At 38.4% G+C, this 26671-nt stretch overlaps 1 protein-coding gene across 3 annotated transcripts; it reads right to left on the reverse strand.

The window, feature by feature from the left end:
- Window positions 1–121: 121 nt before the first annotated feature.
- Window positions 122–25080, reverse strand: phldb2a (pleckstrin homology-like domain, family B, member 2a). Of its 3 annotated transcripts, XM_062048569.1 has the most exons (18): window positions 24965–25080; window positions 23869–23978; window positions 22667–22963; window positions 22014–22582; window positions 21601–21921; window positions 13639–13773; window positions 13011–13148; window positions 11974–12117; window positions 11441–11551; window positions 11275–11358; window positions 11037–11174; window positions 9883–9982; window positions 5807–6014; window positions 5630–5720; window positions 5371–5517; window positions 3110–3329; window positions 2945–3030; window positions 123–1990 (listed from the first exon to the last, which is right to left on the reverse strand). In XM_062048569.1, the coding sequence occupies exons 2-18, from the start codon at window positions 23912–23914 to the stop codon at window positions 1850–1852; spliced, it is 2976 nt and encodes a 991-aa protein (XP_061904553.1). In that variant the 5' UTR covers window positions 23915–23978; window positions 24965–25080; the 3' UTR covers window positions 123–1849. The 3 variants fall into 3 exon arrangements, with proteins under 3 accessions (XP_061904552.1, XP_061904553.1, XP_061904554.1); XM_062048568.1 differs by having other exon boundaries at window positions 122–1990; window positions 5807–6011; window positions 22014–22963; XM_062048570.1 differs by lacking the exon at window positions 11974–12117 and having other exon boundaries at window positions 22014–22963.
- Window positions 25081–26671: the final 1591 nt, after the last annotated feature.

Genomic DNA, 26671 nt, shown 5'->3' on the forward strand with positions numbered 1-26671 from the left:
TTTATGCCAGAGCTGCTTAACGCCATCATGTTATTCACATGTTATGGGGTTCACTGACAAAAATTTAATGTTATTTATTATTCCCAATTTTCATGGAAAAGTGATTAGTTAATCTAAAATCCAAAAGATATTACTTAACGTCAATTTATGCCTGCAGAAATAATACAAGATACCAAAATAACATTTGTATTCAAAAGTATTTATTTCATTTTTTTAAGACACAAAATATATATATTTTTTAAAAAACGTGTCAACCATGTATTGTGCAATACAAAAATATATAATTGTGATATACAACGCATATACAGGAGCATATTGATGTTCAAATTTAAACTGACAAACATTTCTATACTGCTCTGCGAGAGTTGACTGAGAGCATTACGTCATTTTGGTACAATAAATCTCGCACTGAGGCCCTCTGCTGGTTAAAAAAATAATACTGCAATGTTGACGTGACCTTATCACATTGTGTTAGCAGCCTTTATTACAGCTAGAGGGCGCAATTTGTTCTACTGATAATACTGGCAGCAGCAATCATAAACGCTATGGAAACAACCAAAATTAAGTACATTTAATTTTAGATAATTTATTTTAAATTGGAATACATTTTTTGTATAATATAGTATCCAACAAACAATTGAATTGTGAAATATTACACTAACTAACTATAGTGAAACTATTTACTGATTATTAATATAATGACCAGGTTATTTAATTCATAATAAGTATTTTTCATGGCCTTTTTAATTATTCAATGACTTGGCATTTTTATGAAACAGTCAGTAATCTGATCGGTTGAAAAGCATGGTAAATCTAAATGATGTATTGGTCATGAAATTAATAAACAGTTATGATATAATATATCATATAATAGAGTTGTATAATAGTTTCATTATTAATATTTATCAAATTTTACAAATTAATTAATAGTGAAACTTTTTAACTTCCAATTGTATTAAATCATTTCACATTTAATTGTCTATGTAATCATCTAATTTTGGCACACAAAAAATCCCTCCCTAAAATGCTGGCGTTTATAAGAGGTAAAAATAATACACTGTCACGTGTAAAAAGTAATTGTAAAACATATGGCAACATGTGCATTCATGTAAACACTAAGTAAGACAATGCTGTTGATTAGAGATCACCAGGACACTCCGATCAAATAAAACAGACTTAAGTGCTTAAGAAACATGACTAATGATTATAGTGATTAAACGTAAAGATATGGAGAACAAGGAGTAATTTACACCACTGTCAATTATGGAATAAAAGTGCGTGTTTTTGCACATTATAATGCCCCTTTTGCACTGCACAGAACCGCCTCTGCATGGCTCCAGTAGCCTGTGACATGTCGGTTGGCACTACTAGCATATGCCTACACTTCTGGATGCTCATTGGTCAAGCAGATTTTATTTGAATTCATATGACTAAATAAACATGCTAACTGGATGCTGCGGTATTCTCCACAGTCTCTACTTTGCTGCAGTGCCCTGTTTTCTCGCTGCCCTCTGATTCCTTACTGAGAAATAATCATAGGCAACACTTATGTCTTCATAGCTGTTCCGATTTTTGTTAGTTTTTTGCCGTTTTCAGCTGTATTATTTTGTAGTAGACCTGAACCATGACTGTGCGGTAGATTATTATTATTTTTGCTAGTTTGACACTACAAATGGATGTAGATCTAGTACATAAACAATTATAGCTTAATGATAAGACTGGTACATTATGATTTTTATAATTGATTACATGATAGAGTGGTTGAGCGACCGAATGTTCACATACTTGTTCCAACAAATGTTGTGGAGTTGTGCAAATCTTACACACACAAAACACCTCTTAGGCTGCGTTACAGCATGAAGTGCATGTGTCCCTCTGCGCCCGTCACAATGACATCCATCCAGATACGCATGGCCTCAGGGGACGGGGCTACCATGTAGTACACACGATCGTGAGTCTTCACACTGAAGGTCAGCGAGGGGTTGGGACTCTAGTGTGTGTGTGTGTGTGTGTGTGTGTGTGTGGAAGTAGTTTTGAGGAAAAAGGAAAATATGGGAGAAAGTTAGGAAAGATGTCAACACTATTAAAAAATAAGGCAAACAAAAAAGATGGAGGGTCAAATGGGACAAAATTAAATAAATAAATAATGTAATAATTAAATTTGTCATTAACAATAATTGGAATTAAATAAATAAATGTCTTATTTTCCATGTAAAAGTACATTTAATTATTTTGTGATTTAGTTATGTCATGATTGAATTAATTTTTTCACAATTTAATTTATTAGTTCATGATATGATTTATTTAATTACTTCACAAATGTATCTGTCAAGCTCAGCCATCAAAATCAGTGGGCGGGTCCTAACACCTGATTGTTTACCCCTCCACTCGACCAGGGAAGCGGAGGAGTACTGGTCGATATTTTGCCTGAAAGTGCGGAAATAACTCCGACAACTTCAATAAATTCCTTTACGTTTAACTGCTACTTGCTCTGGGTTCAGCAGGTCTTGCTTCCACAAAGTCGGCAAGGTCTACAATATCTAACGCCAACTCCTGAAAAAATTAGAGGGAATCCTCCTTATTCACTATGTTTTAAAGGACTTCCCAAAGTTCCAGGCTTTCAGACCAAAGCAATCATTGGACTAGAGTCCTGTTAGCGTCGCCCACTGACTTTGATGGCTGTGTTTGACATATGGAAAACAATCAGGAAGGTTCATGAAATAAATAAATAAATCATGAAGTCAACAATTAATTAAATCAATAATTGATTAAATACTGAACTAATTTATTGACTGATTAAATGTACTGTTATATCAAATACATTATTTATACATTATTGTATTTGATTCCAATTATAATCAATTGATGACACATTTAAGTAATTCTTTAAATATTTATTTATTATTTGATTTTGTCCCATTTGACCCACTATAAAAATGCTTACTTTGTGTGCATTCTTCAAATGGTCATAGTAAACCTCTTCTATGGCCTGGAAGTAAATGACTCCTTTCATCTTGGTTTCATGTTTATCTGTGGTAAACAGAGGAGGAAAAAACCCATCATATTTTCAAACTTCACTCTCTTTTTAATTGCAATACGAGTTACTTGCCTGCATAGTAAGTGAGAGTCCTGCGATTGTGGTCAAACACAAACCAGCGTTTCTTCCAGGTTTTGATTTTCCCCCCCATCTTGACAAGGAAGCCTCGGCACGTTTTGTCCGTGACGGCCAAATGGAAGCAAGCATCCGGATTGTGTCCCGCCACCTCGATATGGTCATGAAGGTCGAAGTCGTCTTTCCTTACAGGCAGGTAGCGTGTCAGTAGTCTGGACTGTGGGCCAAACATGTTAGTTTACACTTCATGAGATATATGCAAAATCTAATGAGATCCAATACAAGAGCTCGGTAACACTTTATAATAAGTACACAATATTAGGCATTAATAAAGCATGTGTATATTCTGAAGTCATTATTTATAAAGCATATTTCCGACATGCATACTAATTAGAATGAAGTTTATAGACAAAGTTATAAATGTTTTATTAATTATTAATAAACATATTAATTAAAGATTAGAAAAAATGTAATTCATAATTTATAACCCATGTTTTTGACATTAATTCTCATTAGTTATTATCATTATTTATACTGTATGTGTAAGTGCATGTATAAATGTACTTGTAAAGAGAATAATTATTTACATACCCTTTCTAAATGATCTAGCAAACCATTGACAATACCTAAACAACTGGTGTGTAAATGATGCAATACTATATGTTGATTCAGTCATTTATAACATATAGAAATACAACATTAAGCATTTTGTAGAGATTATTAATAGCTAGAAAAGGCAATTTTTGTAGAAGTTACGCATGAATGCTGAAATATTAAAGCTGAACATAGCATTTCAGCATTTTTTTTCCCACCCAAAAATAGGACTGAGGTGTACTAAGCAGTTGCATCAAGTACGCAAATGAATGATTCTGAGGTATACATGTGAAATTCGCTAAAAAATCTAGCATGACATTAGCACACATCAAGTACCAAAATACATCACTCTGAGGTGTATACCTGCAAAAATAAACTAAAAAAAGCTAACATGCTAACATTAGCATTCTAACAGTAAGCATGCGTCAAATACCAAAATAAACGATTCTGAGGTGTATACCTTTAAAATTCAGTAAACAAAAGCTAGCATGTCATTGGCACACGTCACGTACCAAAATATATGACTAAGGTGTATACCTGCAAAAATGTATTTTAAAAAAGCTAATATTAGCATTCTAACAGTAAAGATGCATCAAATACCAAAATAAATTATTCAGAGGTGTATACCTGTAAAATTGGCTAAAAAAGCTAGCATGACATTACCACACGTCAAGTATTAAAATATATGACTGAGGTGTATAAGTGCAAAAATAGCTAAAAATTATTACATTTTGAAATTTGCAAAATTGTCCATTCATTTCGAATGGGGATAAAGTGTCGCAGAAAAGGTGAAATTCCCAGAAATGTGTCACATGTTCATAGTTATATTTTTGATTCTATTAAATATATTCTTATAAACACAGTTATACTTTTTAGCATTCACACAAGGAGAAAAATATGACCGCGTTTATGACAAACTAAGATGTGTTCGGAAGTATGCTTTAGAAATTATAAATTCATTTTTTTCCGATGCTTTATTAATGCTTTAATAAATGTTACGCAACAGCTCTATAATAAATCATGCCATTTTAAGTTGACAATGGTCAGCTTTGATTGATGTTACTTTAACCATATTTTTTAAATTGTGGTTGTAGTTAGCAGTGGGAGCTGTTTAAATAATGTTGCTTCACGTAAGGAGCTTAAGAAGATTTAAAGAAAAATGTTTAAAATCAAAGGGGGTTGCATCTTTTAACAAAGTAAAAAGTGAACCTTTTAGATCTAGGTCTTGTATTGGATGTCACTAGATCCGTGCAGGTAAACCAAATAGTTTGGACACACCTTCTCATTCAATGTGTTTTCTTTATTTTCATGACTATTTACATTGTAGATTGTCACTAAAGGCATCAAAACGATGAATGAACACATGTGGAGTTATGGACTGAACAAAAATAGGTAAAATAACTGAAAACATATTTTACATTCTAGTTTCTGCAAAATAGTCACTCTTTGCTCGGATTACTGCTTTGCACACTCTTGGTATTCTCTGGATGAGCTTCAAGAGGTAGTCAACTGAAATGGTTTTAACTTCACAGGTGTCATAGTTTCGATGCCTTCAGTGACAATCTACAATGTAAATAGTCACGAAAATAAAGAAAACGCATTGAAATGAGAAGGTGTGTCCAAACTTTTGGCCTGTACTGTATATGCATGAAGGAGAACTGTACCTGAGATCTTTGTTTTTCCCTGAGCTTCACTTCCCTCTCCACAAGTTTCTGTCTCCTGGCGGTCTCCTCCTGCAGACGTTTCTCCAGTTCCTCCCTCCTTCTTCGCTCCTCCTCCAGGGCGTGCCTGCGTATCTCCATCTCACGCTCCTACAACGTCAGCTTGGTCAGACTCAACATCACACCTCAAACTCTACCCCAAAGGCATAATTTTGGATACGGCTTATGTGCTGATTGTGCACATTTGACTGTGAAGTGTTACCCTGTGCTCAAGCAGTCGTAGCTTTTCCACCTGAGCCTCTCGGAGTAAACGCTCCATCTCCTCAAGCTTGACCATGTTGGACATACTGGCACTGACAACACAAGAGGATTTGGTTTGGATGAGACACACACACACACGCTCACACATGGTCGCACATTGGGTATATTAGCTTCCAACCTGGAGATGTTATCAGGTGAGCATGCAGAGAAGCTGGTCTCCAGGCTGTCGGAGCTGTCCACGCTGACCGTGTCGGAGGCCTGGCTGTTATCCGGGTAGGACAAGGAGTCGAGGAAAATGTTGGGCTCTGACAGCAATCGGTTGCAGAACTCACTTTTTCTCTGTCTGTCGTGCACGCCGTCATTCGTGTGCGTGTGGCTGTTGCCTGCTGACAGATGATGGCAGAAACAGTCAACATTTTTAGTTCAACTCCTGAAGAAAATATGGACGCACCAGACATGGAGGATGTTCATTCATTTGTTTAATTTGGGAGATAAAAAATTCCAATAATGGACATGACACAAAACTATAGTCCAGTAATGTCAAAGTCAAGGCCCGCGGGCCGGGTCTGGCCCGCAAATTAATTATCTATGGCTGCTGGGATGATATTTGATTAGTATTTTGCACGCACCAATACTCCATCAGTGTTGGCGCGAAGAATTTTCAAAATGGACCCCATCAAGTCATAAAAATGAGGTCCCACAGTACATTTTTGGGTTCCCACTTTTTGTAAGCGTTTTGAATACACATGATAAATGTATGCATTATCCTGTTTTATCTCACATTCTACAGTATATTGTGTTTTGGAAAAAGGTTGTCATAAACGTTACTTAATTCATGAAAAAATAATAACACAAAAGAAAACAAATTGTTATGCATATGTAAATTTATTCAGTTATAAACATTAATTCACTTTTTTCTTTCCTTCATTGATCTAAACTTTACTGCTGCTGGTATTTTTATTATTGTAATATTTTCAGAATATGTTTGTTCTGTTTTTGGCCAAAGTAAGACAGAGAAAACAATCTGAAGTTGTCTTTATTTTTTGTTTTAATGCCATAATTTCAATAGTCCGGCCCGCGTATGCACAGATGTTCCTCCATGCGGCCCCTGAGCTAAAATTAGTTTGACACCCCTGATGTAGTCATTACAAATGGCAACTTTCTGGCTTTCAGAAACAATCAAAGAATTCAAGAAAAAAAAAATAGGGTAGTCTGTAACAGTTTCATTTTTGGATCAAGCAGAGTGAAAAAAGTATGGAATCACTCAATTCTGAGATGAAAATATGGAATCATGAAAAACAAACTGATAACACTAAAACGCACTACTAGTACTTTGTTGCACCACCTCTGGCTTTTATAACAGCTTGCAGTCTCTGAGGAATGAACTTAACGAGTGACAAACTGTACTCTTCATCGATCTTGCTCCAACTTTCTCTGATTGTTGTTGTCGGATCAGCTTGGCAGGTTGGAGTCTTGTCATGGACCATTTTCTTCAATTTCCACCACAGATTTTAATTGGATTGAGATGTAGACTTTTTGCAGGCCAGAACATTGACCTTGTGTATCTTTCTTCAGAGAAAGTTTTTACAGTTTTTTTCTTCCTGGCAAGATGCATTATCATCTTGAAAAATGATGTCATCACCCCCAAACATCCTTTCGACTAATGGAATAAGAAAAGTGTCTAAAATGTCAACGTAAAGTTGTGCATTTATTGAATGCGTAATGACAGCCATCCCCAATGTCATTACCTGACATGTAGCCCCATATCATCAATGACTGTGGAAAATGTGCATGTTTTTCTTCAGGCTGTCGTCTTCATAAATCTAACTGGAATGGCACCAAACAAAAGTTCCAGCATCATCACCTTGCCAAATGCACATTCACGATTAATCACTGAATAGACTTTCATCCAGTCATCCATAGTCCACGATTGCTTTCCGTTAGCCCACTGTAACCTTGATTTTTCTGTTAATATGTTAATGACGGCTTTTGTTTAGCTTATGTGTATTTAAATCCCATTTACTTTCAGCACTTTCTTACAGTTCGGTCACAGATGTTGACTCCAGTTTCCTCACATTTGTTCCTTATTTTTTTTGCTGTGCATTTTCTGTTTTCAATTAATTTTGCTTGAAGTTTTCTGTCTTGACGCTTTGATGTTTTCTTTGGTCTACCAGTATGCATGCCTTTTACAACCTTCCCATGTTTTTTGTACTTAGTCCAGCGTTTAGACACAGCAGACTGTGAACAATCAACATCTTTTGCAACATTGCGTGATGATTTACCTTTTTAAAGAAGTTTGATAATCATCTTCTTTGTTTCAATTGACATCTCTCGTGTTGGAGCCATGATTCATGATTCATGTCCATTTCATATTTTATTTCCTCAGAATTGAATTATTCTTAAATGTTTTCTCTCGGCTTCATCTAAAAATGTAACTTACTGAATAACACAATTTACATTCTTGATTTCTTTAAGTGTTTGTTAAAACTAGAAAGTTGCCATTTGAAAAGACTACAGTTTTGTGTCATGTCTGTTTGCATTTTTTCTAAAAAATTAACCAACTGAAGGAACTTGCTCTAAGTCTGGTGATTCCATCTTTTTCTGTAAGGGTTGTATATGATAAAAGTGCAGTTTCGCAACACACACAACTCAATCCAAGATCAAAATATATTCCTTGTTCAGGATGAATGAGGTATTATTATTGTTAAACCAAACACTAATTGGTACTAAGTTCTAACACTGTACTTTACATTGGACTTTTTCCCCTGTTTGATTGTAGGTCAGGTTATGGCCACTAGGGGTTATATGTCCATGACATCTGATGATGGCTATTATGGGTCATATCTCACAATGTACAGTGTCTTACAAAATTGAGTACATATGGAGGTTAATTTGTGTCACTATTATGAAAGCATTTTTTTTTTACACTGTATTTATGTGACTGATATTTTGTCTTTTTTGTCTTTTGAAGCAATGGATTTTTCTGCACTGAATTTTTAAACACTGAATTTTAAAACAATACATTTCTGTACAATAAAATTTAAAACACTGAATTTTTATGCAATTAATTTTAAAACACTGATTTTTTTATCTGCTGAGTGCTGAATTTTTAAAACAGTGAATTTTCAAACAGATTTTTTCTTAAACCGAGTTTCTTTACACTAAATTTTTATCTGCTGAATTTTTAAATACTGCATTTTTAAACACTGCATTTTTATACATAGCATTTTAAAACATTGAATTTATAAACACACGCCTTTTGCTCACAAACATTTGTTCATTGATATTGTCAACATAATTTGATGTATAAAAATTATCTTCACAAAATGCAAAAAATTCAGTGTAAAAAAAAAAGAAGCTTTCGTAATAAAGACACAAAATAACTGCCATAATTCCCTCCTCACAATTTAAATGGTAATTGGGTTATACTTAGCGCTTTTCTACCTTCAAGGTACTCAAAGCGCTTTGACACTATTTCCACATTCACCCATTCACACACACATTCACACACTGATGGCGGGAGCTGCCATGCAATGCACAAACCACGACCAATCAGGAGCAAAATTGAGTACATATGGAGTCTTGCTCAAGGACACAACGGACGTGACTAGGTTGGTAGAAGGTGGGGATCGAACCAGGAACTCTCAGGTTGCTGGCACGGCCACTCTCCCAACAGCGCCACGCCTTTTAGAACCATTTTTGTATCTTCTCAATGGACAATACTGTACTATACTGTAAAAATAAAACTTGGATCCAACTTAGGGTAGTCAGTGTACAGCTTGTATAGGAGTATAGATATACGATCCAATGAAACTAGCTGGCACACAACTGTTCGGCAATTTTCCTCCTTTCTGATTGGTCACAAACATCTACTGGCTACTGGTCCACGTATGTGCAAAATGCGTTTTAACGAGCGTAAAACGTAACAACGCCTACGTAAAATGAGTGCGTGCACGTACGCGGAGTGTGGTTTTTACACGCAAGGATTTTCACACTGTTTGTCGCCGTAGATAAAACAAAGTGGTTGCTGATATGTGAGATACTGTTTTAAACGAGCACTGAGTGAACATACAAAGTTGCAGTGAATTTTAATTCGCAAAAGGCAGCCATGACACAATGAGAAAATTATAATAATGATGATTATATAACAAGCATGTTTTCGGATGGTTTGCTTGTAAAATGGCGCAGATTATTCCATCAATGCAGTGTCTCCTGTTTATTGTGTTGTTTATCTGATGCGACAGCATGACTCACTTTTTGGCAGGCAGCGAGTGTTCAGGTCTCGAGGGGCGAAGCTGAGACTTTGCGGGATGACGCTGCCACAGCTGGAGCTTTGAGACAGAGGCAGATGGGCCTGTGTGGGGAGGGGAGGGGGGGCAGCAAAGTGCACGCTGGTCACTGCAAGTCGTCGCAGCGTTCACACAAATGCAAACATCTGTCCTGCATTGGATTCCCAAGTATTTCTATTAAGCACATCCAGAAATGTGGAAAATCCCCCTTTGTTGTCAGAAAACTTAATGGTAGTAATTATTTTGAATAATGTATTGTAGCAAGGCATCGACAGTTTAAGATCTAAAGCCTCCATATGACCATACTTGCCAACCCTCCCGTTTTTAGCGGGAGAATCCCGTTATTCAGCGCCTCTCCCGACAACCTCCCGGCAGAGATTTTCTCCCGACAAACTCCCGGTATTCAGCCGGATCTGGAGGCCACGCCCCCTCCAGCTCAATGCGGACCTGAGACTGAGTGGGGACAGCCTATTCTCACGTCCGCTTTCCCACAATATAAATACGCTTGCAAGTTCCAAAACGAATGGAAACAAGAATTTCAGTTCATCCAGGACAGTTCGAAGGGGAAGGTGTATGTTGCCTGTAAATATGTAGAACAGACTTCTCCATTGAACACGGTGGCCGAAATGATTTCTCAGTCATGAACAGAGAAGTTAAACAGGACAATACTGCCATCTAATGGATAGATAATTCAAGTATTTCTTTTATGTAAATAAAATAAATATATATATATATAGCTAGAATTCACTGAAAGTCAAGTATTTCATACATACATACATATATATATATATATATATATATATATATATATATATATATATATATATATATATATATATATATATATATATATATATACATATATATATATATATATATATATATATATATATATATATATGTATATATATATATATATATATATATATATATATATATATATATATATATATATATATATATATGAGAAATACTCGAGTTGGTGAATTCTAGCGGTAAATAACCACGCCCCCCCACCCCCCCACCTCTCGATATTGGAGGTCTCAAGGTTGGCAAGTATGCATATGACTCCTATTCCTCCAACATTGCAATGATTAAAAAGCAATGAACCCCCATGACCTTTGGCGTAAGGGTGCGTCCCAAAGATCTTCCATGGAGAGCGACGCTCTGCTCTCTCCTCTTATGAGTTCCGTTGTCACTCGGGTGTGCAGAGTTTTCCTTGCCGCTCCTCCTCCTTTCCCTCATGGCGTGTATTTGCTACAGCCAGCACACAAACAACATGGCTTTTTTCGTCACATCAAAGAAAAAAAAAAGTAGAAGACCACTATGTACCCGTCGGACATCATACTCCACCCACCTCTTTGATGGCCGTGTTATTGCTTTTCTGCTTCTCAGACAATTCTGCATATTTTCCTTCCAAAGACGCCAGCTTGTCTCTTTCCTGCAGGCCGCCATGATGACATCTTCAGTGATCGCAATAAAAGCATCGACATCGTCTGCCAACTTTTCGCTGAACGTCCTACCTTCTGCAGCATGATGAGCAGATTGTTTTTTTCCCTCTGGAAATTCTCTCTCTCCTGCTGGGACTGCAGCGCAATCTGCGAAGACTGTATTTTCAGCGTGGCAAGTCTCTCCTGCAAAAAAAAGAGCGTTGTTGTTAACTTCTGGACTGTAGAAATTGCATTCTGGGATACCAAAAGTTAATTTTGTGACATGTATGCTCCTACTGTACTGCGTCTACTGATTCATAATGATATTATAAATACACAAAACATTATTTAAAAAAGGGTCCACAGGTTCAAACAAAATCATTCTATTTTGAGTATTTTCAGAATACATACTGTATAATAACCCCCAGCGACCCCGAAAGGGACAAGCAGTAGAAAATGGATGGCATACTGTATAATAATATTCTATGCTTACCAGCGATGTCAATTATGATGATGTTTAGCTCATATAATAAATTGCCATGCCGTTCAACATAAATGAGATGCATGTATAAATAAATATGTAAATAAATAGTCAACATCTAATTGTACATATATACACGATGTACCTTGTGTGTGATAGCGAGACGTTGACAGTCAGCAATCTCTCTCAGTAACTGACTCTGATTTTCCTTTTCTTCGTCTTGGTCAATTACTTTCTCTAACTCCTGGAACTCCAAATCCTCCAAGGTTTTTGTTTGCTCTTCTGCCACCTGCGACAAACATGTATGCAACTGAACCATCTAAATTCTGCAGAAAATTCCGGGCCCACTTGAACGCGTCATAAAACACCGCGTGATATCCCCGGCTGTTCTTATTGGTCAGTGGAAAGCGGACACAGGAGTGTAAACAGGAAAAATGTCTTGAACGGAGATAACCGCAACATTGCACAAACTTGCCTTTTTCCGATAACTTTACTTAATAGACAAGTGCACTTTAAAGTACGTTTAGTAGACCCTTCTTCACACAGTGTAAAGAAGACGTTCTAACCACATATAAGGTACCCGAAATAAGTTGTCCGGTTCACTGGGGTTCACAAGGTGGGCCACAACTATGGTATACGCACAATTAGTTTTTACTTATTGTACACTTACTATATTTGTCAAAATAACATATCACGACACAAAATATCGATCTGCGCATTGACGAGAAGTTGTACGGATCGATTACAAATTCGATGGCATCGTATCGGGTCGACACCAGTTTTTTCGGTTCTTTTCCACAAGTTGTGTTGTCCAAATTGTTACATTATGATATTGTATACATTGTTATAGTGTCCAAACACATAGACACAGGGGGGCTTTAAAGGCAGAAAAAAAATCACGATTGAAAAATAAACAATAGTGCTTTTGTTTACTTATTTTGCACTATTGATTTAACAAAAGGGAATAACTGTATACTTTTGTTGATATCATTGTATTGTCTTATATTGTTGCATTTATATATTGTTCATAGATAAAAGGCAAAATCACAAACTCATATTATTATAATTACTTGGTAATGGGATCAATACAAATAATTTGCAATTTTTATATATAGATTATATATAAAAGCATCATAACTGATAAATCATGGAAATAAAAAAAACTGGTACATTGTTTTTTACCTGTGCCTTCTCATTGTGGCTAACTTTCTCAGAACTATGAATCTTTTCCCTGAGTTGGTCCAGAAGCTCCTTTTCTTTTTGCAGCTGGGTCATCTCTGACTCCTGCTCTCCTTCCAGCAATGCACACTCCACTTCCATCTGAAGGAGCCAATGAATAAATGAATATGTGCATGGGGAAAACCTGCAGTTACTGTATCTCCCTGCACAGAGTTAAGACACCTCATTAAATGCCCCTGCACCAACACAAGAGTTGTATAAAAAACAGTCTGCCTTACAAAGATAGGAAATAATTACCAGTATTTCTATTCTGCTGTATTTTGCAGTAGTGTAAGAAAACTACATCCTTAAAAGTATAATAAATTACAGGCACATATTTAAAGTAGGCATCTTTTTGGGAGCATTCAGGTTTGCGCTTGCAGCACGGCTGTGAGACCATGCTGATATTTATTTTGCATGTATTATGTCTACACCTAATACAGCCACAATAGTGATTTGATGACAGCTTCCTCTCAAATCTGCTGCGTTGCTGTACTTAAGTAATTATTTTTTCAACACTTGGTCAGAAGAAACACAGTTAGTGGCGTGTTTGGTGTTGGTGTTACAAGTTACACTGTGGTATCTACTGTACCTCTCTCACTGACTCCTCCATCTGGTTATCCAGGTCTTTAATCTTCTGCTCCAGCTCTTCAATGTTGTTCACGACCTGGATTCTCTCCTCCTCAATATGCGTTACTTCCTGCTTCAGCTGCACGCTCTCCAACACCTGCATGCCGTATAAGGGAGGTACGTAGTTTGAGTACTCTCACACAGAACCACAGCAGACATCTCATGGGTCTTTATGATCTGAACCCTAAAAAAAATCCCCCATCATAACAATTTTACAACAAGAGGGCAGGGGGGGAACGTCGAGGCTCCTTGTATTAAGTGTGATGTTAAACACATAGACAGGCAGTAGTACTTTTGAGAATAAGAGCAGCAGCTGTTTTAACATCCTCGCAGTTGAATGAATGACAGCGGCAGGATTCTTTTTGACTTGGTGCAGTGGGAAGCTCTAACAGTGCATTTTGGGGCCAAACTTATCCAAAATCTTCTATCATTCACCTATGTGTTGTTAATCTACCTCTAAGATGCAAACATGAGATATAATGTATGGTCTATAAAGCCATGTGACAAGCAGCTCCAATTTTTTAAGGTGTCATCTATAGTCTCGTTTTTTTATGAAGTTCTAGACATCTGGAAAAACGTCTTTGCCATGTGTATACAACAGAATTCGTCTATTCACTCACACACACTCACACTTATACACACAAATGCACATAAAATAATTCTCAGTGGGATAGAGTCATTTCCTGCCTTCCCAACCCCCTCCCCTCCCCTCCTCTTTCTTGTGGAGTTGAATGGTTGAGTGCTGAAGCACAACTAGGTCTTCTTCATTAAAACCAGACACACCATCAGGTTATAACAGTTTTCGAGTGGAAAAAGGCTTAACTTTTACAGATGCAGTAACTCGAGTGCTGAGACTCTGGCGGAGAACGCGACCTGGCAGTTGAAATCACACAATTTTTTACATTTATTTTGTGCTCTGAACAAAGACCACAACCACCATCTATGAAAATAATAGAATAATTGCAGTATCAATGCTCTAATGGAGTCATACGAAATGCGTTATCCCTATCAAAACACCCATTCAACAGCCTCTAGTAAAAGACTGTATAAAATACAACAGTGTTGCAACAAAGAGGGTCATGTGCAAGTGATCCTTGCTGCGCGTGTTTCCAATTTACATCAACAGAAATCTAGTTAGAACCAAACATTTACTGTGATGTCTATTAAAACGCCTCAGGACTCATTGGTTGTGCACTAAAAGATGATCTGTGCAGGATTGTGTAGGGAAAAAAGAAACATGTCTGCAGTGATTGTACAAAATGTAAACAAATAAAGATAAACAAGCTCTCGGCAGTCTGATATTGTGCATTCCACTTGAGGGGTGCGTCTCGATGGTTTTCATAACTACTTGTGGTGAAGAAGCAAATGAAGAAGAGCAAGTCAGAAGAAATTTGAGTAGGTAGTATAGTTAAAACTGTTCCAGGAAAGTATTGTGAATGAGCAACGGTTTTAGAAGCAATTTTCCAGATGAGGCTTTTCTATTTCAACTGTTAGTTTAACAAAATTAGCTTTGTTTAAATAACAAAAGTTACAAGGAAATAGAGTTAGTACCGTAATTTCCGGACTATAAGCCGCTCCTTTTTCCCCTCGTTCTGGTCCCTGCGGCTTATACAAGGGTGCGGCTTATTTACGGCCTGTTCTTCTCCGACACCGACGAAGAGGATTTCGGTGGTTTTAGTACGCAGGAAGAAGGCGACACAATGATTAAAGACTGACTTTTCATATACCGGTAGGCTGGTTATTTTGATAACGTACATGCGAGCACTTTGTATTACTTTGCACCAGAGGTGTGGACTCGAGTCACATGACTTGGACTCGAGTCAGACTCGAGTCATGAATTTGATGACTTTAGACTCGACTTGACAAAATGTAAAGAGACTTGCAACTCGACTTAGACTTTAACATCAATGACTTGTGACTTCACTTGGACTTGAGCCTTTTGACTTGACATGACTTGCTACTTTCCCCAAAACCTAAAGCTTAAAAAGTTATTTGGGAGCGCTCCGTAGCTTTCATTTTGTACGTGTCTGTCTATCAGCGTGTGTGCTGCGTGTCAGCGTGTGTGCTCTCAGTACAACAGCCAATCAAATTAGATCTACATTGTTTTCATCACACAGCATTCAGCCAATCAAATTGCAGGACAACCAATGAACAAGAGTTGTCAAACAACGCGCCAGTGAGAGAGATTTATACCAAAGTTGGTTTCGTTCGGGTATAAAAACTACGACTTGGTCAACAAAAAAGGAATTGCCGTATGCAAATCACGCAGTTCGAATATTACAGACGGAGACGCAACAACTTCCAACTTCGTTCGACATTTGAAGTTGCACAAAGAAGGGTAAGTTTTGAATGTAAGATAACGTTTATTGGCTAAGTAACGTGACTTTTATTTGCTGTGTAGTTAAATCAGTGAGGCTGTAAACTCACTGCTAACGTCATAACCATAGACATCTTATAAGGGTACGCAGCATCGAGCGCTACTGCTTACTGGCGCAGACGAGACGCGGGGCCGCCATCTTGGAGTGGTGATCCGCTCCACTCAGTGCAATTCATTTGGCAGGAGCAATGAACTGTCAGCGCATTTAATTCATTTTACCTCACTGAATACCACTCATTTTCACACGCTTTTTTGTCATACGTGTAGCTATGATAACGGACACATATTTTATTATTCATAGTTTGCTTAACAGTAATATAATATTCTTATATGCTATAAGTGACCAGACGTCCGAGATCAAAACCGGGAATATAAACCCAGAGAAGGGGGGAAAAAAAGGTCAGCTATTTTTTAAGTTGAAGAAACAATATAATTACGTTATATATACATGCGTATATCCTACATAAACAATGTATGAATACATTAGATATCTATATATCTTATAGACCGTATCTCTGTTGCTGCAGCAGCAGAGAGTTTATTCTGTCTTGACACTTTGTATTGATACTTTGTATTACATTCTTCCCTTAAATGATCATGTTTACAGTGATTGTTATATATGTATTTTTTATGTATCTCACTTTGGAAAAAGCGTCTGCCAAATACTTAAACATATATAAACACCTGAAAGTCCTTATATCAGCTAAAACCACCAATCTGTTTCACTGGATTCAGAATAAAACCAAATGCTGTCTTACCCAACAATGTTAGTATTTGAATATTGTTACTTGAAGACTTATTCCTGGTTACAATTATACTGTTAAGAAAGTATTGTCTTATATTTTGCCTAAAATGAGAATGCATCATAATCAGTGGCGGCTGGTGAATTTTGTTTTAGGTGGGTCTGAAAGTTTGTAAAGCAAATCCCTGTAGGGTCGTCATCCTCACCCAGAAGATTTATTTGTGATTTTCACATACAAATATTGAAGATCTTTGCTCCTTCTCAACTCTGTGGTAATGTTATTTTCATTAAATACAACCAATAGTACATTAATGTTAAATCTTACTTGTGAAAAGTAATCCCCCGATTCCTATTTTCAACAGTCCGCTCATTTGAGCAGAAAAACGCTGAACACCAGCCCGGCATCTTTGTTTTCTACCTGTCAACTGTCAGTTTAGTCTGCTCGCCGGCTCCTCATCACCACTTCAAGATGCAATATGCTCGCGTCACAGCAACCAATACTGCGTCTACTTATAAGATGTCTATGGTTATAACATCATTTCAAACACAGCAATCTGTTGCGTCCACTGCAGTTTGCTACCTTATTCATACTTTTTATCAAGTGATTTTTTTAAGCAGGGTTGCATGAGGTACCTACACATAACGTTCCGTTAGTCAATGTATCACACACAGTAACATAACGTTAGACGGCGGTCAGCAGCACCGTGTATTTTAGCCACCTACAAAAAGACAAACATAGTCAAATAAAGGTCAGTTAAAATGTTTACTGTATTAAGAATATGTGTACATATTGCATAGGGCCCTGACATCTAAAAAGTAAAACTCTGTTCATTGTTATGTTCGTGTATTTGTTATGTTTTTCATATGTACGCACACATAAACACACGTACAGTATGAGATGAGATCAATGAGATAAGGTAAGAACAGAATAGAAACTGCTGTGGAACTAGTTACAATGCAATATGCCATGGAAATACAATGTTAACACTTTTGTACAAATAAGTACAGTTGCACTTGTTTTTGCAAATGTGTTTATTCTGTAAAGGAATGAGTTAAATGTTTAAAATTGTTTAAACTATTAAAATGACTGGTTAATAGTGCTATTATGAATTGCAATGTCAGTACTATTTTTTTCCCTGCTATTTCAAATGCACTTGTTTTAATAAATAAATACAGCGGTTTAAAAGCATACACAATCCGTGTAAAAATATTAGTCTGTGGTTAAAAGGACTTGAAAGGACTCGAAACTCAAAATGCAGGACTTGTGACTTGACTTGAGACTTTCCAGTCTTGACTTTGGACTTGACTCGGGACTTGCCTGTCTTGACTCGGGACTTGACTCGAGACTTGAGGGCAAAGACTTGAGACTTACTTGTGACTTGCAAAGCAATGACTTGGTCCCACCTCTGCTTTGCACCGTTGTATTATTTGTACTCTGCACGAATGCTGTTTGCCATGTCAAAGATGTGAAAGTTTGATTGAATAATTGAAAGATTTATTGTTAATAAATGGGACGCTTTGCGTTCCCAAACAGTCATCTCTGTCCCGACAATCCCCTCCGTGGTAGCAGGAACCCCTATATACTACGCTAATTACACATCAAAACCCTGCGGCTTATAGTCGGGTGCGGCTTATATATGGAGCAATCTGTATTTTCCCCTAAATTTAGCTGGTGCGGCTTATAGTCAGGTGCGGCTTATAGTCCGGAAATTACGGTAATCGAAGAAAAGTTAGTAGGCAAAGCAAAACAAAATATTCAAAGCACAGGTTTGCAAGCAACACTACATACAACAGCATAATAATAATACTATAATGTAAGTTACAGACTACAAGCCGCTACTTTTTCCCCACGCTTTGAACTCTACGCTTTATAAAATGCTGCAGCTAATTTATGAACTTTTCTGGGTTTACAAACTTCACATGCCGCCAATAAATTTAGCCTCGTCAAGTTAGACCAATTAAATTGTTGAGCGGGTGGACCAATAAAATTACAAATGAAACACATTAAATGAAACACAATCATTCAGTCAACCATTTAGCGCATAATAGACTCACCCTCGTTATAGAGAAAAAAACACAGAAATGCACACCACGCAGCCCCAAAGCTGAATACGATCGACCTGGCCATCGAAAAAGGTAACTGCCGTCGCACAAAACAAAAGTATCGAAATGCTCAATGACCTCTGCGGTCACTGCCGTGTTACACTGTCTTTTGTTAAATTTGTGAATGATCACATGCACCTGTGTGAGTATGTTTTAATGTGTACACATGCAGCTTATAAACTTGTGTGGCCAATATATGTACAAAACAAAATGAGTCCAAAAATTAGGTGGGTGCGGCTTATAATTAGCTGTGCTCTATAGTGAATAAATCATGGTAATCATCCATCCATCCGTTTTCTACCGCTTGTCCCTTTCGGGGTCGTAACAAAACAAATTTAGCAAGGCAGTGTGGTACACCTAGGAGGATGGCAATACAGTAGGCTGACCATATTCTGAAATCCCAAAAAGAGGACACATATATGCGTGCCAAGGCGGGTAGCACGCCAAGGCCGGGACTAGGTGAAAATTTGCCAATGATACTCGAACTTGCGTTATAAATAATATATTTATTTAAATAAAGCATTTTTTCTCCTCTGTTGACAGCAGTGTTGGCACTAGGAATTTTCAAAGTGGGGTACCAGGGACCCCATCAAGTCATAAAAATGGGGTCCCACAGTAAATTTTTGGGGTTTCACTATTTTGTAAGCGTTTTGAAAACAAATGACAAATCTATGCATTATTCTGTTATATCTCACATTCTATATTGTGTTTTGGTAAAAGGTTGTCATAAACGTTCCTTAATTAATTTAAAAAGATAATACAAAAGAAAACAAATGTGTATGCATATGTAAATGTATTCAGTTATAAACATTCATTCACTTTCTTCTTTCCTTCATGGATCTAAACTTTACCACTGCTGGTAGTTTTTTCTATGTTTTTATTGAATAAGTTGTAGGTAAATGGTAAATGGGTTGTACTTGGGTAGCACTTTTCTACGGAACTCAAATCGCTTTGACACTATTTCCACATTCACCCATTCACACACTGATGGCGGGAGCTGCCATGCACGGCGCTAACCAGGCCCATCAGGAGCAAGGGTGAAGTGTCTTGCTCAAGGACACAACGGACGTGACTAGGATGGTAGAAGGTGGGGATTGAACCAGTAACCCTCAGATTGCTGGCACGGCCACTCTCCCAACTTCGCCACGCCGTGCCCTAGGTGTATTTATTTCAGTATAAAAGTGTAAAACGTGTTTTGCTTCGGTCATGAAATGATGATAATGGTGTGCCAGGGTATACATACATTTTATATTTAACGCTTAAATCCATGGAGTCTACATCGACTTCAGATTTTTTCCTAATTTCAAAATGTTTTGGTTTTTTTATGTTGTTTTTTTGTTTGTTTGTTTTCCGCCCTTTTTTGTCAAACAAAACTATGTTTTTTATGGCAAACACACAAAATATGCAAAATCTTCCACCAAAAATATATTTCAAAGTGAAATATTTGATGTGAAGTAATCGGAACCTTTGATAGGTCAATAATTCATAATAACATTGATTTTGATTCAATATTATGTTTTGAGCAATGACCGTTTGAAAGAAGAAAAAAACATATTTGTTTTATTAGTCAACATTGCAACTGTTTCTAAATTACATTTCACCCTTAATCTTTTTTATTTCACTTTTGTTATGTTTTTGTTTATTTTGATAGTATTTTTAGAATGTGCCGTGGGCCTTTAAAACATTAGCTGTGGGCCACAAATGGTAAAAAATTAAAAAATTTAAAAAAATAATCTGCGTCCTTTCTGATTTCAATGCGTTAAAAAGACACAATAAGTGTGTTAACGCCAACACTGGTTGACAGTATAACAAAATAAGTCACACTTATATTCTATAACATTCACAGTTTTGGAAAAAAAGTGCAGAGCTGTGCTCTATAGGAAAATAACCTCTTGTATATAATCTATACATAAATAATGCCTCAAAACAAGTTAATTAAATTTAAACAAAAAACAGCAGATGAGCTCGCGCCCTGCACAGCTGTTTTGTGCTTTGTAGAGTCAATATGGGCTTGTAGATCGTTGGCCCCTTTATTTGCCACAGATATATACGTTGTCACGGCCAGGACGAAAACTCAGACACTTTTCCCGCAAATCATCCGTGAAGTTGCATTTACGTTTCGGCTTCTCTCTTGTGTTCTGTCTGTCGCTTGACTGTCTCGCTCTCTCGATCTCTGTCTCTGCCCCTCCCTCACGAATGTTACTGTGTGCGCACACCTTCACAATGTAACCCCTTCTTAACTCTGGACGTACGTTGAAAATACACGCAACCCTAATTCAAAATACCGGACATTTGAGGCATTTAAGAAACCCCGCCCGGACAGACCGGACAGCCCCGCAAAAGAGGACATGTCCGGGGAAAAGAGGACGTATGGTCAGTCTACAATACAGTGTTCCCTTGATTATCGCGGGGGTTATGTTCCAGGTGTGAAAACCACGTTGCACTTATCAGAAGGAGGCATGCTAGCAAAACACAACACTAAAGGAGAATGAGTAACTCCTGTATGTTGGTTTCACTAAGCAGACTCATTTTAATCTAGGGGACAGTGAGGGCATCAAAAACTGGACCACTGCAGCAAAGTGGAGAGTGTGGACAGCAGCATGATAAACCCAGTGTTGACTGATCGGGTACTGGAGATGGTAGTCATTAGTGGCCGGTAGATGACATGCAGTGCAAAAGACAGCAAAAAGACATCAAATCACCTTAGATCTCTGGTGGCTGGAGGGTGATGGTGCGCTGCTGTTCATACTTCGAGATGGTGATTGGAACTCTCTGTAGCTGTTCTGCTGACGAATGCTGACTTGCTGCTCATCACTGAGAAGCAAGTCTCTGCCCTTGGTGCCAAAGCAGTTGTCTGGAACCGCGCTGCTAGGGGAGTCTGAGAATACAGACTCATCGTCTGACACCTGCAGCTTCTCCAACTCCTTATTGATCTTTTGCAGGTCCGAAACTGCTGAACCTGCAGGCTCCACCTTTGTAAACTCAGTGCACAGGTTCATGATGGTCTCCAGACGCTGGCTCTCCTGCAGACAAGGAGTTTTTGACATTATTGTCTTGTGGGAGTTCCAAGATGATGCAAAGATACATTTTTCTGAACTCTAAAAAAGGAACTCACCAGTTTCTGCACTTTTTGTTCCCTGAGTCTCTCATCCCTCTGGTGTTGGTGATAGTCTCTCAACTCCTCTTTGCCATTCAGTGAGGTGATGCTGCCCACCCTTTGTCCTGGACTCAGCCCTCCCTTTCCAAATGATAACCTCCGCTCTCCAAAGCTCACATCTAAGTTTGGACCATCTATCTCAACACCTAAAGAACTCAGTGAGGCCATGCTGGCTCTCCTGGGAGTATGAGGCATGCTGGCTGGTACAGTTACATCTGGAGGTTGCTCAAGGGAGGAGAGACTGTGTCGGGCCATTGTTGAGCGCCCTCCTCTGTGTAGATGAGGCGGCAGAGATAAAATCGGAGGATCAACAGGATTGTGGAGGCGTGGTAGGGAACGACTGTGCATGCCCAGATTGTTGAGGGAACCCGTTGAGTATTTCCTCTGCCTGGATTCACTCATGGCTTTACTTTGCGAGTACAGTCTGCGGCCCATTCGAGGGCTTGAGGGCACACTAGCTGTGCCACTCTTGACCCTCGGAGATCGAGGTAGCGGTTCTCCATAAGAGGAAAGGTGAGAACTTTCGTCTGTGGGGAGGAGCAGGCTGTCCTGTGACTGGTGGCGAGAATGGGAGTGACGTAGAAAGCCATTAGAGTTTAACTGACGCTCACCCTGGCGAGGGGATGGGGGCATGCTGCTGCTGGTCATGTAGGAGAAGGTTCTTGAAGAAGATGGCTGGTGCTCCGTGTTGCTGAGGAAGGATAGTGGCCGTTTGGACTGGGGTCCACCGGGGGAAGGCATGTTGAAATACTTGCGACTGCACTCCGCCGCCCTGAGACTGGCTTCCAGGGCGCTCTTCCTACGCTGTAGTGTCTCCATCAGCTCCTGAAGCTCCGCCTTGGAGCGTGAACCCCTGGGCAAGGTCCCACCTACTGGGCCACTGCAGCTGGGCTCCATCTTCACACAGTCTGTGGATGGGTGCAAGTTAACAGAGCATTTAATCCTAACACTTTTTTGGGGTCATGTCACAAGTGAAGCTGCTTTAATAAGCTGAACTATCAGACATGTGCTGAGTAAGAGGGGGGAAACCAGTGAAGAATGTGCGCTTATACACTTTTAAGCCCAATACAAACATTGGACCTATCAGTTGCCAAGTGTCTTCTAAAAATGGAAGAAGCCAGAATGCATCATGCACTCTGAGAACACCAACCAGCTCATGTCTAAATGCACTATAAGGGCATGCAGACTGAATCTGTAGTGTCATAGAGCCAGAGAGAAAACATAATTGTGTCATTATATTCAGCCACTTTTCCACCAAGCAGTAGAGTCCATTTGTGCATTTTAAGGGAAGTGTACAGAAATAACCTTTGCAAAAGCTGTGTGAGTACCAGTCACAGTAGTCGTAGTAGTAAAGGGTGGAGATTGATGGTTTTATGTTCAAGGTGGAGAGATTTATACAACACAGCACCAAACAACTTATCCCCGAGCCAGTCTGAGCTTTTCTTCCTGTCACTCACACAAACCAGTAACCTGAAGATATGCAGCCATGACAAAAGGACCTGCTCGGGGGGGGGGGGGGGGGGGGGGACTGTCCTAAATTTTGGGCAAATGAAACAGAGTCATCAAACTTTTGAGCAGCTAAGAAAATACAGGTTATGGCATATATATGGTTATATTCAGGATCGTAACGATCACAGTAATTGGTTCTTTATGTACATGACCCAGTCCCAACAATCCAGCATAACCTTTGTGCCATGGAAAAAAAATGCCAGACCAGATTTTTACCGTTGTATATTGTTACATGGACAGTGGGGCATATTTATACTGCTTGATGGAAACGTGAATGAAATCTGCAAGTCGGGTCAAATCTTACCAGAGCCGTAACCCAGCGTGCTCACTGCTGCTCGTTGAGGAAGCATCCTGCTCCTCGAGTTGAACCTCAGATATTTAATTCCGTCGGAGTCGAGACTCAATTGTGCTTTGCTGCCAGAGAACAAAACAAAACAAAATCAAAATGTAGACCCACATGGGGGATAAACGTTGAGAACATGTAATTAGCTGTAAACAATGCAGAGGAACACATCAAGAAAGTGCAACCAATTCTCGCTGTTACTATTCCATGCATCATCAAATGTCAAATGTCTTGAATAATATATACACTTAGTGATTCTAAAGTCAGACTATACTTTTTCCGACACGCACAAGCGTAGAAAACGGAGAGATGGTTGATGTGAGACTTTGTGGTCCTGCTGTCTGGAGACCAGCGGGCCTACAGGAAGTAGGGTATCCTTTTACACACTCACACAATCAATCAGCATGAGTTCATTCTTAAGACCCACTCCCTCCTAAAAAAGAGGTGGGCCTCATGTCAGGAGCGAGAGATTTTACTGCATCACCCAGACTACAAGCCAGCAGGGTAATGCAAAGAGTTAACATATTAGCATGCTGAATGAACACACTTAAATGCGTGCTACAACATGGAGATTTGATGCATCAGGTTCAAGTAAAAGAACATTTGTTGGAAAGAGATTATAACTATGACTTTTATTATCAAAGTTGGCAAATAAAAATGTAAAAGAGCACTTCTGTCGATAAATAGGGCAAAACTCCATACATGTGAAGGGATGTAGATAACTGGCTAAGAAACTACCAAGACGACACAACTTACTTCTTTGTTATTATGTAAAGAAGAAAACACTGTTTTTGGTGATGATAATTAGCATGCAAACACAGACCAGTGTTACTTCTAAGCAGTCAATAAAGATATATAATTAGAACAATTTAACATGAAAACTGCTAAACTCATGCTTTTGATGACTTTGCACAGTTTTGACAAAGTACAAAAAATTGTATTTGCATATATCAGAAAGTTCATATGCACCACAACCTGGACATACATCTCTGCGAACATCTATGCATCATCCCCTTATTTGTGTGACCCGACTTTCCACAATAAAAGCTCCCCTCACCTTAGTTGTGCGTCGCATTGACATAGTTGCTGTCCCTCCCAGCTGGCTCGGACGTGAAATCCTCTTGTCCCCGCACGGAGGAGGCAACGGAGTGAAAACCCCAAAGTCCTCCTGTGACAAAGGATCAGACAGGAGACCCTTCCCACCTCCCCTGAGATGGGAGGGAGGAATTACAGACTGGTGAATTTTACTTTGCAGTATTACGCACCACTGCTGCCCCTTTTGGTGGTAACAGGTATTATTTATAAATGAGGGGGGAAACCAGAATGTAATCAGTAAGTAAACTAATCTGTCAGTAAACTAATCAGCTCCTTTAAGAAGTGTTACAAATCATCTGTTCCATGAAGAAAATAGAATGACAAAGTTCAACGTGATAACTTTTCTAAAAGGCATTTAAAATTTGATGATGCAGCTTTGTGTTTTAGCTCTAATTGGATCAATTAAGTTGCAGTCAACGACATCATCAATTATGTCATAATAATGAGTAAGAAGTAAGTGTGAAAGCATTGATTTAAGCTTTATTTAGGTTTATATTTATGTACAACTGATTTAGTAAGTCAAGGTAATCTGTGTTCCCCTCCCAGAAATGCAGTCACATCCAAAAATGTAAAACATGTACATAAAACAAGACCAATCCAAAGTATGCATTTAGGTAGTAAATATGTTGAGTCTTGGATTGTTGTTTTTCTGCGGTATGTGGAGGCGTGGGTGGCCGCTTTGGCTGCCTTATAAAGAGAGGGAACTTCACCCCTCCTCGTGATGTCTGACCATACAGATGGAGAGTAAAACCACCTAAAATAAACTTATTAAACTGTGCTGGTGGTGTAAAGCAATTAGTTTGTCATGAACACTTCATGGCAAATATTGTTAGGACTCATGACAGAGATACATTTAAAAAAAAGAACTAAAAAAAAAACTAAGATACAGGAGAGGCAGCTGAAGGAAAAGCTTACATAAGAAAAATCCCCCAATTCTCCCGGAACCGAAACTTCAGTGACATCATGGGCAGGGGGCTGTGTGGAGCCTGGACAAGATGATTACTTCCAGACTCAGACCTTGGAGCTTAGACATAAAGTCACATACACAAACATCCACGTCTTTGTGGGCTGCAGTGGACACCTTTTTGGGGGCAACTTTTTAGTAGACATTTTGGTTATGATAGGAACCTAGTATGTACTATGTTAATTAGCTGTATGGTTTAAATATACAGTGCATAAATATGAATTCATTATTATTACTTTATATGATACATGTATTTGGTTAACTTTGTACAATTAGGTAAAAACATGGCGAAACAGGGTGAAAATGTGTTAAAACATGCACATTTACTGTGTTGCCTGTACTATTATTTAGCTGACAAAAATACAACATGTTGGCGCTGTTTTTCAACCTCAAAGTTCCACCCCATACTTGAAAAAGTTGAAATTTCACACATCAATGCACTCAACAAAACACCCACCATAACTTCAGGGGGATTAGCTGAATCACCACAAAATTTGGTATATACCTTTAGGGTACTGACACGCACAAGCGTTGCATGTCAGCAACATTTGCACAAGATTGGTTGAAAAACATGGTGGACATTAAGCAAAAAACCAAAAAATTGAAGGGGCACAGCTGGGACTTACAAGTCATTGATCATTTGTCTAATGATAATACAACATTGAGGATAGCTGAGATACATGTACATTTGCACCACTAATACCA

This window comes from Entelurus aequoreus, linkage group LG05 (assembly GCF_033978785.1).
Source record: "Entelurus aequoreus isolate RoL-2023_Sb linkage group LG05, RoL_Eaeq_v1.1, whole genome shotgun sequence".
Taxonomy (NCBI): Eukaryota; Metazoa; Chordata; class Actinopteri; order Syngnathiformes; family Syngnathidae; genus Entelurus; species Entelurus aequoreus.

Coding starts and splice junctions, on each gene's coding strand:
- phldb2a (XM_062048568.1), bottom strand. CDS start 23,914: ATGCTTCCTCAACGAGCAGCAGTGAGCACGCTGGGTTACGGCTCTG. Junction 5,518..5,629: donor TACGACTGCTTGAGCACAGG/GTAACACTTCAC, acceptor CTGACGTTGTAG/GAGCGTGAGATGGAGATACG. Junction 3,330..5,370: donor GGGAAAAACAAAGATCTCAG/GTACAGTTCTCC, acceptor TTTGGCCCACAG/TCCAGACTACTGACACGCTA.